We start from the raw sequence: 17,569 nt of genomic DNA, 5'->3' as shown, positions 1-17,569 counted from the left end.
AGTTTCAGCTTTAGCATCATTCCTTCCAAAGAAATCCCAATCCCTGCCCTGATCCAACTGCCTGTAATTTATTAGGTTTTGTGTAAATGCTGGACTTCACAGGGAATGGCTGCTTTATTATAAGCACTTGGTTCCTTTGTTCGGGGTTTTGCTAAGAATTGTGCTTAAGATCATGTGCACATCACTGGATGATAAGACATCCTCCCATTTATGTCACAGAAAAGGGCTTCCTTTTAAAGTGTCGTTTTATAGTAAACACAGGAGACAATTCTAGCTTCTTGAGGTTTATATTTCCAACAGGATATATATATATATATCCAACAGGATATATAGACAAATACGTTGTCTTTGCTCTACAGCAAACAAGTGTGTTTAAAGCAGACATAGTATTATGTTAACCACTGTTTCTTTAAAAGAAATCAGCTGACCTCCAAAGCCTCTGTATCTACGCTTCCTTGAAAAAGAAAATTAACTGTTTCAAATCTATCTGCTCTATCTGCTCTTAAAATAGCTTATGCAGCACTAAAATACATGAGAAAGAGGTTTAGCGTATGTGTAGGAAGTATCAGATATGTTATTAATTGTCATTATTTACTCAGAAAAAAAGTTAATAATAAAGGGAAGAGTGAGGAAAAAGCCCATTTGAAATCTCCTCTGCCCTCTGGGTGTGGCCAGCAGGGAAGGTTTACTGCTTAATATGAAAGTCAACTTTCTGGCTGATACTTTGCAAAGGTCAGGCAAGTCCTGCAGTGCTACAGAAAAGTTAATTTCCTGTTCCATTTTGCCTGACGCATCTGTGCAGTTTGGCTAAATTCATGCTAGATTTTCCACCAGGGAAGAACCAGACTTAGGGCTGAGACTATTGGAATACCAGTATACTTCCTATTGCTTGTTAAAGAAACAGTGAAACTCAATTGTGCTTAGTTGCTCAATCCAACTCTTTGCGACCCCATGGACTGTAGCCCACCAGGCTCCTCTGTCCATGGGGATTCTCCAGGCAAGAATACTGGAGTGGGTTGCCATCACTTCCTCCAGGGGATCTTCCAATCCATGTATCCAACCCAGGTCTCCTGCACTGCAGGCAGATTCTTTATTGTCTTAGCCGCCAATTATGACAGAGCAATTCTAGACTTCTAGTGGCATTCTGAAACATAACTGTATAACCTGACATTTGTAGAGCACACAATACTTATAACTTTCTAATGAAAAAAGGACTATTCCTGGTATTCACGGTTATGTTGCATATACGTGCATTCTTTTCCCTCAAGACGCGCCAAATGCAATGAAAATATTTCCATGACGTCATACTTTGGGATGTGTTAAATTAATTGGACGACAGAGGATGAGATGGCTGGATGGCATCACTGACTCGATGGACGTGAGTCTGAGTGAACTCCGGGAGATGGTGATGGACAGGGAGGCCTGGCGTTCTGCGATTCATGGGGTCGCAAAGAGTCGGACACGACTGAGCGACTGAACTGAAATTAATTGAACAATGAGACCATGAGACGGAGGTGACTCTAATGCCTTGGCGGTCTATATGAGCAGATCAAAGTGGAGGTTTTGAAACTGACACTTAAGGACGACCAGTCACAAGCAGCAAAGAAGGTTTTAAGCTACAGCCAATCAACAACGTCCTTGCTCTGCTTCTACATTTTCTCCGTAGTAGTTTCTCACTCTCTGTAGTAGTTTCTCTCTCTCCGTAGTAGTTTCTCCTGCACCTTTTCCCTCCAAGCGCTCCTAACCACTTCCGGTTTGGCACTGCCCAGTTGGAATTAAGTTTTGCTCAGACTCTAAAATTTTCACTATGCTTCAGTGTGCATGCATGCCTGCTAATCACTTCAGTCGTGTCTGACTCTTTGTGACACCGTGGGCTATGTAGCCTGCTAGGCTCCTCTGTCCATGGGATTCTCCAGGCAAGAATACTGAAGTGGGTTGCCATGCCTGCCCCCAGGGGATCTTCCTGACCCAGGGATCGAACCAGAGTCTCCATCTCCTGCACTGCAGGCAGATTCTTTACCGCTGAGCCACTGCAGAAGCCCCATGCTTCAGTTTATCATTTAACAAATATGATGTTTATTCCCCTGCCTTTGATAATCTCAGTGTTTTCCAAAGCATTCTGCCTAATTTGATCAGGTAACATCTGTGTAACAGGCATTTCCATCTGGAAGCCACAGTCCAGGAAAATGAAACCCCCAAAAGTCAGTTATCCAAGGTCACTTAACTTTTCAGCATTAGGTACTGGGTCCCTGGGCTTCCCTGGTGGCTCAGGGGTAAAGAATCTGCTTGCCAATGCAGGAGACCCTGCTTCAAACCCTGGGTCAGAAAGATTCCCTGTAGGAAGAAATGGCAACCCACTTGAGTATTCTTGCCTGGGAAATCCCATGGACAGAGGGACCTGGCGGGCTACAGTCCATGGGGTCGCAGAGTCATAAGTTAGCGACGCTCACACTGGGTTCCCATCTCCGTGTATCCTCTTTCACCTGGATACGGTGGGGGGAGGCGGGGGGGAAAGCATGATTTGCCTCAGATACACAGACCTTTAACAGTTGTTCAGGAGGTTTCCAGAAATCTGCACTACCAGCCCAAACCATCTATTTTTTCTTATGTCAAAACAAACAAGAAACACCAGGATCCTGGAGCAACATTACCATTCAAATAAATTCTCCTTTCTTCCCCTGGATTGTCATCAGGCTTTTTCCCCTGCCTGATTCTCCCAGCCTGAAGTGCTGCTCTTCCCCAGATCCTTGTCTTAGTCATAGTCATAATACACTTGGACAGCAGATAACAGTTTCTTTTTGTCAAGATCAGATGTGAAGTATGTTCTAGGAAATTGGTTATAAAAAGAATTAAAATGTCAAAATGTATAAATAATTTACACTTTGTAAACCAGGGGACATGAGCTGCATCCCCACTGTTTGCAAGCCATCACTTTCTTGAGTGGGAGAAGAAGGCAGTATTGGGCAGAATCCTGGAAAACCAGGGGAATGTGTCTGCATTTGACTGCGCTGAGAGTGTCAGAAGAGAAAAGGGACAGACAGTTAGCATACAACATGCTGCTTTAAACATTTGCCTAAGCAGATATAAGGACATGGCAACCCACTCCAGCATTCTTGCCTGGAGAATCCCAGGGACGGCGGAGCTTGGTGGGCTGCTGTCTATGGGGTCACACAGAGTTGGACACGACTGAAGTGACTTAGCAGCAAACAGATATAATGGAGAAAGAACACAGGGTGAGGATCAAACATATGTACTATATATATGAAACAAATAAATTTAAAGTGCTTATTTTTGAGGTCAGAGCTTAGACACAGCTTCCACGAATGCCAACTCTGATTAGCCACCATGCTTGCTGTTTTCAAACATGTATTCAGTTTTCATCAGTAAGGTTTAGTTAGCCTCATTTTCCCAATGACAAAATTGAGAGTTTAAAATCTAGGTAAAATGTGTCTGTGTGTGATAGCTAGTAAATGACACAGCTGGAATTTGAACCAATGTGGAGGAAAGCCCATGCTCGTTCCACAACATCCTGATGCTCTAATAGACTGCTTATTCAAATACTAAACAGGTATGGGGTTAGAAGCCTTGCTGAGGATAGTCAGGCCTGTTCTCCCCAGAAATATTGAGTCTCTGAGTCTCCCCCTTAGAGAGTTCTTCTGACTGGGTGGCAGTATAAACAGACTGGTGGGGGTTCCTATTCAGAGTCCTCAAGTAAGGATTAGCAAAATCAAATGTAGTTTTATTTCAGAGCACACTGATAGGGCCCATTCTGTACCCTCAAGTCTACGTGCTTTTTTAATTATTACTTTGGTTCATCTCTTAAGTACCCATAGCCTCTGTTAGTGAATTTAATTGAAAGTTTAACAATTTTTTTCATTAATATCCTTATCTATAACAAAATCTTAATACATCCTATATCATTATGTTCCTTTTTTAACCCTGTGTCAGATAACCAGGATGTTTTGTTTTGCTTGTTGAACCCATCTCTCTAAAGTACAAAAGTTGACAGAGGACTTTTACCTTGCAGATTGCCAACTTTGGTATAGTTTCTGTTACAGAACATAATTTCTATTTTAGAACATGAGCTCATCCTTTTGGTGAGAATGGCTCCCTAGAAAAAATATCCAAAGGAAACCAAAGGGAAAAATAAAACCAAAACATTCCTTTCACCCCAAAGGCCACAGACTCAAAGTTGATCATATGAAGCACTTTTTATAATGTCAGTGTATCCCAGAGGTTTCCATTTCAGAGGGTTTAAGCTTATGTGATTTTCCAATTCCATTGGAACAAGAAACAGAATTGCTTACAGGGAGAAAGAGGCAGAGGCTATTGCTGCTATTGTGAAAAAACAAGAGAGAATGACACCTGTAAACTGATTAATTCCTTGATTCAAATGAAATTTAACAAACATGCTTAAATATAAGCTTCATCAAGACTTCAGTAAAGTTTGTCTGCTACTGCTACTGCTAAGTTACTTCAGTTGTGTCTGACTCGGTGCAACCCCATAGACAGCAGCTCACCAGGCTCCCCCGTCCCTGGGATTCTCCAGGCAAGAACACTGGAGTGGGTTGCCATTTCCTTCTCCAAAGTTTGTCTAACATACGCAAAATTCACAATTGCATAAAATCCTCTCAGTATGAACAATTTTTAAAATTTCATTGTAAAAATTTGACATAGCTCTAATCAACTATCTCAGAGAAATCCACAAACATTAAATGCTCATCACTAGCCCAACCAATTCTAGGAAAATCACATACCTGTTAGTATGCTGACAACATCTCCTGAGAGCCTCTAATACATAGGCCTCTCTATTTAGATGCCATCAGCGCGATTTTAGAATATTTACATCCAAATCTATTTAAAATATAAAAACAAGTAAAAGAAAAAGCTCAATTTTGGAAAAAATCAATCTGTTAAAAAATGGAAATTGCTTGAGACAAAGAGGTGAAATGATGGTGACAGAGAAGTGAAGAGGGTTGGGTATTAGCAAACATACAGGTTGCTAACATTTCTCTTTTTAACTTATGATAGATACTTTTGATGCTTTTGAACCGTGGCATTGGAGAAGACTCTTGAGGGTCCCTTGGACTGCAAGGAGATCAAATCAATCAATTCTAAAGGAAATCAGTCCTGAATATTTATTGGAAGGACTGATGCTGAAGCTGAAAGTCCAATCCTTTGGCGACGTGATGCGAAGAACTGACTCATTGGAAACACCCTGATGCTTGGGAAAGATTGAAGGCAGGAGGACAAGGGGACAACAGAGGATGAGATGGTTGGATATGGCATCACTAACGTGATGGACATGAGTTTGAGCAAGCTCTGGGAGTTGATAATGGACAGAAAAGCCTGGCATGCTGCAGGCCACGGGATCACGAAGAGTCAGACATGACTGAGTGACTGAACTGACTGACTGACCGACTGAGATACTCAAGGATGTTTATTTACAGGAGAAGAATCCCAAAGAGACAAAGGAGCTGAAAAGAGCAAGAGAGACAGGTGATAACTGATGAAGCAAATTCAATTAGCAAAATGGCAAGATCATTACACCAGGCGAAAGTGCAAGAAATAGTACAGAAAGGACTTCAAGAGATACTGGTACAGAAAAAAGACGGAGTGGAGGACCTGAGAGTTCCGCAAAGGAAAAAAGAAAGAGGAGGACTTCCTCTCATTTCCTAGCCTCTGCTTTAATGAGGACTGTCTCTGACCCTCCAACTCATGATTCATTTATTTATTCATTCATTGACTACATATTTATTCAGTGCATATTACATGTCAGATACTGTTTTGGCACCCAGGATGTAGCAATAGACCAGTCAAATAAAGCCCTTGCTCTTAAGGAACTTATATTCTATGCAGGGAGACAGACAGTAAACAAATATATATTTATTCAGGGTCAAAATCTTAACTGCTTCCCCCTACTCTACACCCAACTCATCTCTCTACATCCTTAGCTCTAACATGTGGTTAATGCTAGCCTTGTAAACTTTAAAAAAAAACAAAACAAAACATTCAGCTCAAACTGCAGACCTTGCTTAGAGATAAGCAGGCCTGACTCTTGAGTGACATATCAGCCTCCCTAGGTTTCCTCTTGATTCTGAAGGCTCATTCTACTGTGAAAAGGCAATAGCTGAGAGGCTGGAGAAGAGGGAGAGAAACTCGACAAGGCTTTCCTCTCAGACTATCCTTACCCAGGTCCTTATGTTCATTACAGCAATAACTTTGCTCACCTACTTTGGGAAGGCCAAATGTCAGGGTCTATAGAAACTACAGAGATGGGTAAATCCTTAAGAAGATTCAATAATAATTATTCTGATAGTTAACACTAACTGAGTACTTCCTACTTGCCAGATACCTCAAGCACTTCACGTTTTCTCTCATTTAAGCCTCATGTTAGCCTTGTAAGACGGGTGATAATATATACATTTTCAGGGTAGGAAACAAAACACTGAAGAGGTCAAGAAATGTTCCCAAGGGAGCAAGGTAATGAGTGCTACTGATTCAACTTGAGAGCTCATGGGCTGAACCCATTCTGCCTCCCCCATTTTATCAGTTTCCCAGGACTGCCTTTTCAAAGTACTACACACTGAGTGGCTTAAAGCAAAAGAACGGTCAGTTCAGTCACTCAGTTCAGTCGCTCAGTCGTGTCCGACTCTTTGTGACCCCATGAATCGCAGCACGCCAGGCCTCCCTGTCCATCACCATCTCCCGGAGTTCACTCAGACTCACGTCCATCGAGTTCGTGATGCCATCCAGCCAGTACTGCCTCACAATTCTGGAGGCTAGAAATCAGAAACCTAGGTGTTAGCAGCACCGCGCCCCACCCCCTTGAAGGCTGCAGAGGAATCCTTCCTGGCCTCTTCCAAGCATCTGGCGGTTTCTTGGCGACCTTTGGGATGCCTTGGCTTGCGATTGCGTGACTCTCCTCTCTGAGGCAGCGTCCCAGTTGGTCTGCCTGCCTTCAGTTCAGTCTGGAGTAGTCTCTCTACACATAAATCTAATCATGCCACATTTTGCTTTTCATTCTTTGGGGGTTCCCTGCTACCTTCAGGAGAGAATCTAGAGTCCGTATCATACCCTCATTTCCAACATCTAGACATCTAGACCCTGCTGAACTCTCTCCCTCATCAATTTGCCTTCTTGCTCTGCTTCCCTTAACACATTACACACACACACACACACACACACACACACACACACACACACACACACACACAGGCTAATTTCTTCTTTGCACATGCAGTGTTTTTTCTTTCTCTACCCTTTATACTTCCCTCTCATCTTTCAAAATATTGTCTTAAAGTTATGGGTTTCCTAACATTCTATTTCTTTACTTGTCTGTCTCACAGTGCCTTATATTGGGTTGGCTAAAAGTTCATTTGGGTTTTTCCATTACATCTTATGGGAAGACCCAAATGAACTTATTGATCAACTCACTAATTCTGTATCACCAGTACCTGGCACAGTGTCTGGCACATATAAACTGCCCAACAAAATTTACTAAATGAATAATAAAGTAAATGAATGAATAAGTGAATGAATGAATGAAAGGGATAAGAAGGAGAAAAGCTAAAGAAAGGTTTGTTCCCCCCCCTCCCCACCCAGTGGGAGAGGAGAGTTCTTAGTGAAATAGTTACAATCATCTCATTTAAAGAAAGTGATGTCATTTCCCAAGAGTGGGTACATATTTAGATATTCTGTGTAATTTCAAAAAGCAAAATTAGCACAAATATTGGAGCAGACACTAGATCACCCTGCCTCACGTACCCTTCCAGTGGCCATTTCATGTGCCATTGTTGTGACTATAAAGCTGTGGGACACTTCACCACTGTGGCCATCACAGACCTGGAAACTCCTGTGCACAGTACAGATTGAAAGGGAGGCTGCTGCTGCTGCTAAGTCACTTCAGTCGTGTCCAACTCTGTGCGACCCCATTGATGGCAGCCCACCAGGCTCCCCTGTCCCTGGGATTCTGCAGGCAAGAACACTGGAGTGGGTTGCCATTTCCTTCTCCAATGCATGAAAGTGAAATGTGAAAGTGAAGTCGCTCAGTCATATCCGACTCTTCACGACCCCATGGACTGCAGCCTACCAGGCTTCTCCGTCCATGGGATTTTCCAGGCAAGAGTACTTGAGTGGGGTGCCATCGCCTTCTCCGTGAAAGGGAGGGGGACCACTCCAATTTTTCCCTGGTGGCACTGCACTCGCTGAAGCCTTGACCACCCCCCCAACCCATGGCCGCCCAGAGAGTCAAGGCAACACTACTTAGAAGTAGCATGGGACCAATTCTAACAAACGAAACACAGAAGAAAGAAAACTAGAGAGACAGATAAATTGCTTGTCCTTCCTACCCTTTGCCCCCGGTGCCTGTTCTGGGATGTAATAGTTTAAAATGGCCTCTCTGGAAATCTCCCGAGAATTCACCCACTTGTGTTTGCTCTCCTTCTTCCTTTATTTCCCCACCTCTCATGTCCCTGGGATTGTACCAACTGATAAACTGTTAGTTTCTAAGTGTTTGCCATGGGCTCTGTTTCTGGGTTATACAAGAGGTTTTTAGAAATTTTCCGATGTTAAACATATTATGTATTATGAGGAACACAAGCAGATTAAAAAAGTATTTACAGTGAAAACATTCATTTACATTGGTTTATGGTTGGACACTAGGACACTAGTGTTGTAGGGAACAGTAGCTACAGAAAGAGTAAAGAAGAAATGGAGAACGAAGAGTCGAGCAACAGAGAAATAAGTCAGTCTCCTTGTGTAGAATCAACAAGAGATAATCAGAAACACATGGCTATGGTGAGTACAAATGTATTCCCCAAAGAGCTAAGTTTCCATTAAAGGAGCAGATACCAAGGAGATTTTCTTCCATTGTGTCTGTTTATAACTTAATGTGCTCCCTATATTATGAGATATTGAAGTATTAGATTCCAGGAAAATAAAGAAATCCATTGAGGGACCTATTTCAGTGAAGATAACTGAAACTGTCTTCAGTTTATGCATTACATTGAAATAATTTTAAGAAACAGCACAAGCAATGAATGTTGAGAGAAAACCCAGAAGAAATGACACAAGTACATCTGCTTAGCAAGGCTCTTTGGAAGCTCAAATGGAAAAAAGAATAAAAATTTGGCCAGAAGAGCATTTCCTCACTATGGAAAGTTGGCATATTCTATATATCATGATCTCAATCTGTACCAAAAACAGTTTTAGACATTGAACCAGATCCCAGTTAGAAAGGTGTAAAGAGCACAGTCACTCACCTTTAAATATTTGCTACTATAGAACCTTCTATTACTTGGCAGATAAAGCACAAAAGTTTCTCTCTGAGAAACAACTGCAACCAAATCGACTGGGAAATACTTATTGCTTATTCATGAAAGTATGAAAACTATGATTCGAGAAGTACTCTGTGAGTATACTTTGGTTTTAGACTGTTTATGCCTGCAGACACTACAGCGTTCATTGAAACACTTTTTACAAATGTTCTCAAGTGGATTCTTTCAGAATTTTTTTTTTTTCCTTTTTCAGATTTATAAACTCAGACCCAACTTACACTTTTGGAAGGGGCAGTTTAAATGCAGTTTAAAGTTTAAATGTACTGCTTCTTAAGCATTTCTTATTTCCTAGTATTTCTTTAGGTCTGAATATCTGAAGAGGATCCTTGTTTCTCCCACATAGACAACCACACATACATGTACATATAATTCTTTGCATAAAATGCTTGGGTTTGGCAGACATCTTATGCCTCCAAATACTTTCTGGAATCTGTGAACCTTAGGTCAAAGCCAGATGTTTTAGGTAACTTTAATAATCACCTAAGGATGGATGGAGTCAAGTAAGGGAAAGCCCTAGTAACATGAATATTTTGGTTTGACAATAAAACAACAAACCCCCAAATTTATAGCTAGAAAAAATGCTTCTTCTAAATAATGCCTAAAGAGCTATATTTTAGGTCTTGTGGGAAAATCTAGGTAGCTTTTCATCAGTTATCTTTTTAATGAGCTTTTTAAGTAGCTGTTTTAGAGAAGGATCTATGTACAGACTCCAAAGACATTTCTTTCTTCATTTTAGCTATCTGATAGAATAGTTAATCTTCAGAAAGGGATTTGTGATTCTTTTCTCGAACATATATTGCAAGGAGAACTCATTTATATTTAACCAACCTCCACATGACACTTTCTGGCTCTAAACCAATGGTTGGCCCAAGTAAAGCTGAAAATAGAGGTACACAGTGAATGTTTGGAAATTCAGTTTTCATATCTATTGAGCTTCTGAACTGCAACTGTGATTTCAGAATCTTGCTTATAGTTAAAATATTTAAGACTGTGGAAAAAAAAGCATCATGTGTTAGGCATTTTTAGTGAAGAACATTCTAGAGTGAATGTTTTACACCAGCAGCCAATAAGTTTCAGATGGTTTATAAGTGGCAGAAGGTCCAAAGCTAAAATGGAATTTTCTGTGACAACCTACAAATAACAGTTAACATATGCCTAAGTTACAGGCAACAGCAGGAGTCCATTGTAAAGTCAAGTAGTGAGTAAGAAAGGCTGTAAATTAATGAGTAAAAAACTTTTTATCCAAATTCTTAGCAAAAAATTTAAGTACTTAAAGAGCAAAACCATCTCAAATATTTTTAAAGAAATTACACTCATTGGAAACAAACAAAAAAGTGACTTTCAAAGTCAAAGTTTATACCCATCATGAATTTGATGTGTTAAAACCACAAATAAGGGTTAATGATTATATAAATTAATAAAAAACACAAATTCCTCAATTACTTTAGAGAATTTAATATTTGATTCACACTTGCCATTGAAGTTTCATCTAGATGTGTTCCTAGTTTCATTATTTGCTTTTTTGGTCATATTTCTTGGTCAAGATATTTCTTGACGCTACTGATAAAGTCACTCAAACGTTTTCAAATTTTCTTTGTTCAAATCTGATATTATCTTGCATTTCATTTAGTTCTTTCAGCTGGGGTTTCACAAACTGTTATTAGAGCTTTGAATTTACTTTTATTTAGAGAATCAGCACTGCAGTAGGGACTAGGTGAATGGACCATGTCATGATACTTGCCTAAACTGCCCTGAGTGTCATCATGCCCACATTACCAAACTTAAAGAGTTATACGTCTGAAATGAAATATGTGAAAGGTTTTTTAATTTTTTGTCAACAACATCTTCTCTTTTTAATTTTCAAAATTCTTTTTAGTGTGAAAGCTTTTAAATCAAGATAGTATGGTGTTAGCAATGATGGTAGCAGTAAGTTGAAATTTGACAAGAAATTCTGCTCCAAACAATAACCATGATCATAGAATCTACCTAGTTCTACAAATGTAAGCTATTGCTTACATAAATTATCTTACTGCACTACCTGCTGTAGCATAGAAATCAGTGATTTTGTTATCATGAATATTTGTGCCTGTTTTTCTGTTTTAGGCTGGTTTGTTTTCATTTTACTAACAGGCACAGAGTGGTATAGTAAAAGAAAAACTCTGTGTATTTCCTTGTGCCTTGTATTTTATTCAACACTTAACAAGTAAGATTAGTAAAGTTAATTAGGATAGCATAAATAAAAAATAATCTGCATTTTCCTAATTTTATAAGCAATAAAATGCACTGTGTCAATTCTTTTGAAGAAACCTATTCCGCTATTTTTAAATGCTTCAGAAATAAATATATTGCTATAGAAATGTGCTCAGCAATAAAATAGACATAACCAATTAGAAAATGTAATTTTGGAGTAACTTGGAGTCTAGGATGGTCCAGCCATTCATACAGACTACCTTGAGAAAAGAGACAGTCAATGTTTGCCAAGTTTTATGAATCTTTGATTTATGTTCCCAAACTGTAAATCTTCAAATCTCTTAGAACCCCAATTTTAAGAAAGAATTCACATCACCCCCATCCTCTCCAAATGGTCTAATTCATTTAGCTGAAACAAAGTGAAATTCTGAGAAAGAAAATAATGACCAGGACTCTCCGGAAGTAAAAAAAGAAGCTGAAGCTAGCATGTGTTTCGCTGTCATAAGGTCACTCTCTGGGCTGTGTATACTCTGGATCCTTTTCAGACCTCATGGAAGTTAATTTTAGTCTTACAGAAGGAACAGAGAGAAGCAGACTGCTATCTTTGCTGAAAATGTCAGGGCTAAGCTTATGTCCAGCCTTACCTTTCCAATCTCCTGTGCATTGTCAGAGAGAAGGAAGCACTGCTTGTCCAGGAAGAGTCCTTTGGTGCATCTGCTTGCTTGGGTTTTGGTGGGTGTGTTTGGGGCAGCCCCGGGGCCAGCAGCTGCAAGCTTCTTTGTCCCCCAGAGTGTCAGAGTCTGGTAGAAGAGACAGATTGCCACCACCAAGCCCACCAAGAAGGGCCGGGAGCAAAATCGCCGACGACAGAGGAACATTAGACGACAGATCATGACCAGTTTCACTTCACTTGGCCCCTGTCCACGTTGCCGAAAAAGTCATAGCAGCTATTTTTTGTCAGCATGAAAAAAACCAAACTGTCTTCTTTTTCCACAACTTTAAATCACATCAAGATAGCGCCATCTCCACTTAAAAACTTTCCGAAGCGTCCTGCCAAAGAATCATAGATCCCAAAAGCCTGAGGCGGTTAGTAAGAGCCCTTCCATGGAGGACAGTAAAAAGTGGCCGGCCTGACTTTGAAAAAAAAAAAAAAAAAGACATCAAAATAATAATAGTTGTAACTAAGAACCTGAGCGTACCCTAGGCTGCCAAACTGTTGCTTCTGGTAATGTCTTATTTTTCACAACATCCTTAAACTCAGTAAAAGCTTCACAGGAAAAGAAAAGCAACACTAACTAAAGTAAATCTGGAGGCTAAAAACAGCCGCGGAGAACGCAATAGGTTTAAACCAAAGTGCCTGTTGCACAGCTGGAAGCAGGCCAACTCGCCTTAACAGTTCCTCACTTTTCCTCCGGTTTTAAAGCAGTCCCGTTTTCAGTCTTTCGTGGTTCTTAACTGTTTCTTTCCCTTCATTCCGTTTTAAATTGCCACTTTCCTCTAAGCCTTCAAGGCTTTTGACAGAAAAAGGAAATACACGGTCTGAAGGGGCATGGTTATCATCACCCGCAGGGTTTGGCTTGTATTTGTTTCATTCCGTTTCAAGTTCAAAGTTCTCTGTACTTACTCAGTTTTCATCCTTTTAGTCAGGAAAAAAAAAAAGTTTCCATGATCCCCTAATGGATGGCTGATTAAAACCACTCGGAAGGAAACACCCAGTCGTATGATTCCAATTCATCTCCCACCCACGGACACACGCGCGCACAGACAACACAGACCCGCACGCGCGCGCTGGCCGCGCTCGAGGCTAGGATCCTGGAGCCGGAGGAGCGGGGAGCCCGGCCCGCGGGGAGCCAGCCCCCGGCCGGAGAGAAGGCGGGGCTAAGGCCCGGGCTCCCCGGTCCCGGGCTGGGGTGGGAGGGTTGGGGGGCGGCCGGAGCGCTCTATGAGTCCTGCATCTGAGACGCCTGGCTTCCCCAGACTGGAAGCAACGTTGCTCATTTCCCCCTGAAATGTGGCTGATCACCCAGAGCTGCAGAATTTTAAATATATATTTTATGTCTATCCCCTTATGTAATTTCTTTTCCCTAATCCAGCACTGAAAAAACAAGTAGGCTTTCATCAACTGATGACAAAGGTCGAGGGGAAGTGTAAAGCAGACTCGGTGCGTGAGTTGAGAGGATCTTCACTTGAGGGAACTGCGGTCACCGCTATGGGGATAAGAGGGTCACGGGGACTTTCTGGACCTCAGCACATTGAAGTCTGTTTTATGCACTGATTTCACCGGAAATGATCTATGATCTTTTTTTCTACTCTGAACCCAACTCCTATCACATCATTATTCCTCTCCTGGACTAAACTGAATCTTTAATTGCCTGACACTGGGTTCCCCCAAGGACTGGATTGTAGCTGACATTGGTAACTTTGGCTCAGCAGAAAGGGGTACACAGCGGGTTTTGTCTAGAAGTCAACTCAGTCTAATGCTATACAGAGTGCCACCAGGAACCCTTAGCAGGGCAAGTCTGCAGACTCCATCCACTTGTGCTGAGTCAGCTGAGGACATGCCAAGGAGAAAGCAAACTGTCTAGTACCTGCTGCTCACCTCTCTGGATACCCAGGACGGGCTTAGGCTCATAGCAGACATTCTTCCATGGCTCCTCTAAATAGGTTTTTGTGACCTGTTTCTGACCCAAACTTGGTCCTGTGAGCTGAGGTTCTCCTGTGAGGCCACACCCCTTAAGTGATCCCATCCCTTCAGGCACGCTCCTGTCACTTATATTTTGTGAGACGGAGCGCCCCCTACGGGTGCCTCGCTATTATAGATTCAGAGATTAGGGCGTCTTCTAGCTTGCTGAGACCAATACTTGAACACCTTAAAGCTTCAAAGAACAAGCATTCACGCTAAAGCTAGATTTACCTCGGACCCTTGCATATATCCCCTCCAGTGTGTTTAATATTGCTTGATTTATAGATTCAGAATCCTCAATCCCATGACAAATGAAGGCACAGAGGAAAAGGAAGTGGCATTCGACTTTCAGAAGCCAAGGAAGTATGAAGAGGGAACAGCTAAACAGCAGAGTTGGAAGATATAGTTTTGGTACATTCAGTGTAATTGAGAGACAGTAGGAGTTATGAGATCTCTAAATTGGAATTGTCCCTGTGTTGATGTGATCCAAGGTGAGACCAAGTTCTTCACTAGATGAAAAGGAGCGGACATGTATTTCTATCAAGGCAAAAAGTCTGAAGACTGAGTATGAGGAGCCTGAAGTGTTCTTTTGCTGCTGTTATTTTGCTGTTGCTGCTGCTAAGTCACTTCAGTCATGTCCGACTCTGTGCGACCCCACAGACAGCAGCCCACCAGGCTCCTCTGTCCCTGGAATTCTCCAGGCAAGAACATTGTTGTTTTGGGGCATCATTAAATTGTTGAGTACAGGCTATGAGAGAAAGCACAAACCAGATGCTAAAATCATATTGTCTTTGAGCTGGGAGAAGTGAAAGACAACAGCATAGTTAATTTCACAGCTAAACTTCAAATAACAGGAATCAAAAAGAAGAGGGCAAATTAGTGTTTTAGAAATGATACCGGCAGATTGAAAAACCCAATTTTCCATTTTAACCACTGAGTCTGAGGGAGTGAGAGAGACAGTAAATAAAACAGTATCTGCAGAAATGAGAAAAGGGATTGTTAAGAGTGGAACAGTAGGAAGAAGAGGTGGAAAAAACAATACACATAGACTAGGGAGTCCATTGACAACATTTGAGGTAGCCCCAATCTGGATAGAATCATGGCACCGCCTCTTATCACTGGTTTTAAACAAGTGCTTTGTGAAATGAAGATAATATTAGTGCTTCCTTTGAAGTGTTGTTGGAGTGACTAGATGACAGAATGTATGAGTTCTGTACACATGTGTTGGAAGAATGCACGCTGTTAGGTCGTTGATCCTGGGGCTGAGTTTAGGATCTGTTTTGGTGGCAGATACATGAACAGATAATTATAAAATAATGGGCCTCTTGGAGAAGCCTCCAAAGCAAACATGAGCACTTGGTATTAGTCCTCTTTCCTTTATTCTGTGAAGTGGGGTTGGGTGGTCAATGCTAGTTTGGGAAAATGAGAGCAAGTGTGGGATGGGAGTGAGTAGAAGGTGGAGGCTACACGTGGGAGGTATCGATGCCCTAGGTGCGATGGAAGGTGAAGTAGCATGTGTTAGAGTTTGGAAGCATCAGAACAGGGAACAGTAAAGACAGAGAGTAAATTGGTTCAGTGAGAACAGTAGAAGGGTAATACACAGAAGCCATATATGAACCTGTGGATTCTGGCAGTGTTTCAGATTGAATGTTCTTGTGCATACAATTTCATAAAGTACCTCTTCTCCTAAATCATTTCAGTATTCAAGGGCCTGTATTTAAGCAGCATTAACCTGGGCCAATAGAGTGACAGGTCTTTTAGAATTCTATAAACTCAAGGTTGGACAAGCAATCTTCCTCTTTAAAATTCTCCAACACAAAAGATCCTCTTCTATCAAACATATGGTTTGGAAACGGAGGTGAAGGGGGAGGTTAAATTTAATAGCTGTTGTTTGAAAAAGTTACTTTAAAAATTGTTTTATTTTGTAAGCTAGAGAAATAAAGCTATCTCTAATAGAGAAGGTTCCAGTATCTGATCAGGAACTTTGGCAAAGTCATTTCTCTCTTTGAGTGTCAGCTTAGTCATAAAACACGGACTTCAGTGACCAAGCTCAAAGGTCACCTAAGGCTCCAAGGTTGTGCTCATAGGGATATATTTTTGACATGGATTTCCTCTCTGTTGTATCCTGATAAGAAGAGGAAATCTTCAGATTCTGGGCCCTCTTGGCTTCCTGCAAGGCTTTCTCGTTCAAGAAGGCTCCTGACTACTATGATGTAATATCCAGCTATACATACTAGTGGTGATGCTGTGAGTTAAGTTCTGGGGGTGCTGTCAGCCACACCTGAGTACTCACTTTCCAGTACCTCCGCCCTAGAGGATTTGTCTGACCTCTTCCTAGCTCCTACCACCTCTCTTCTAATACTAACTATGGAACTTGCCCCATACGCTCCAAATGTAACAGGATGCTTTTAAATCATGAACTACATATTTAATCTTTACTATGTAAAACATCATTCCAGGTGATGTGGAAAACAGAAAACATACGATAAATACCATAAATGACTAAAATAAACACAATGGCAAATTGGTCACGATAGGGTGACTTCTGTAAAAAGTAACCATGAAATCTCAGTGGCTTGAGGAAACAGAAGCTCATTTTGCACTCATATCATTTTCCAGTGTCAGTTTCTATTAAGGGGCTTCCCTGGTGGCTCAGAGGCTAAAGCGTCTGCCCGCAATGCGGGAGACCCTGGTTCGATCCCTGGGTTGGGAAGATCCCCTGGAGAAGGAAATGGCAATCCACTCCAGTATTCTTGCCTGGAGAATCCCATGGAGGAAGGAGCCTGGTAGGCTACAGTCCACGGGGTCGCAAAGAGTCGGACATGACTGAGCGACTTTGTACCAAAGGTCCTTCCACCCAGTGACTTTCCATATTCTAGAATCTTGGATACCCACTGAGATCCTCTGAATCACACTAGCAGATGAAAAATGATAAAGGCATGGAGAATTATGTAACAGGTCTTTTGGGACCAAGCTTCAAATTGGCATATATACTTTGGCCCACATTCTGTTGCTCTGAGCCCCCTCATATGGACCCATCTAACTGAATCTGAGGTGGAATATGAGGAAAAGGAAAAGAGGCTGGTGCACATATGACAATCCCAGCCACAACTAAGGTGGAGATAAGTCAAGTGCCATGAAGAATCATAATCAGGAGTTCACTTTTTTTTTTAATTATTTTTTATCAAAGGACAATTGCTTTACAGGAGTTCACCTCTTTTGAGAGGTGATAAGGAAAGCTTCAGGAAAATGGCAGTTTCCCAACTTGACCTTGAAAAGTCACAAATATTTCAACTGCTGAAGGTTTTAGGTCTTAGTGGGAGACCACTAAAGATAAAGAGTTTCCCAGGTGGCGCTA

The 17,569-nt window shown here is 41.4% G+C and overlaps 1 protein-coding gene across 4 annotated transcripts in view; it reads right to left on the bottom strand.

Moving 5' to 3' along the window:
* Positions 1-13,348, bottom strand: part of CPED1 (cadherin like and PC-esterase domain containing 1) — a 328,494-nt gene extending 315,146 nt beyond the window's left edge. For all 4 annotated transcript variants that reach the window (XM_060414812.1, XM_012177019.4, XM_060414813.1 and 1 more), the window contains exon 1: positions 12,173-13,348. In XM_060414812.1, the coding sequence (XP_060270795.1) occupies positions 12,173-12,421 (249 nt within the window). In that variant the 5' untranslated portion in view covers positions 12,422-13,348. The remainder of the gene's footprint in view (positions 1-12,172) is intronic.
* Between the last annotated feature and the right edge of the window lie 4,221 nt (positions 13,349-17,569).

The sequence above is a fragment of the Ovis aries genome, chromosome 4 (assembly GCF_016772045.2).
Source record: "Ovis aries strain OAR_USU_Benz2616 breed Rambouillet chromosome 4, ARS-UI_Ramb_v3.0, whole genome shotgun sequence".
In the NCBI taxonomy this organism is placed as follows: domain Eukaryota; kingdom Metazoa; phylum Chordata; class Mammalia; order Artiodactyla; family Bovidae; genus Ovis; species Ovis aries.
Note: the sequence above shows the minus strand (reverse complement) of the source record. Positions and strands in the feature narration are given on the sequence as shown.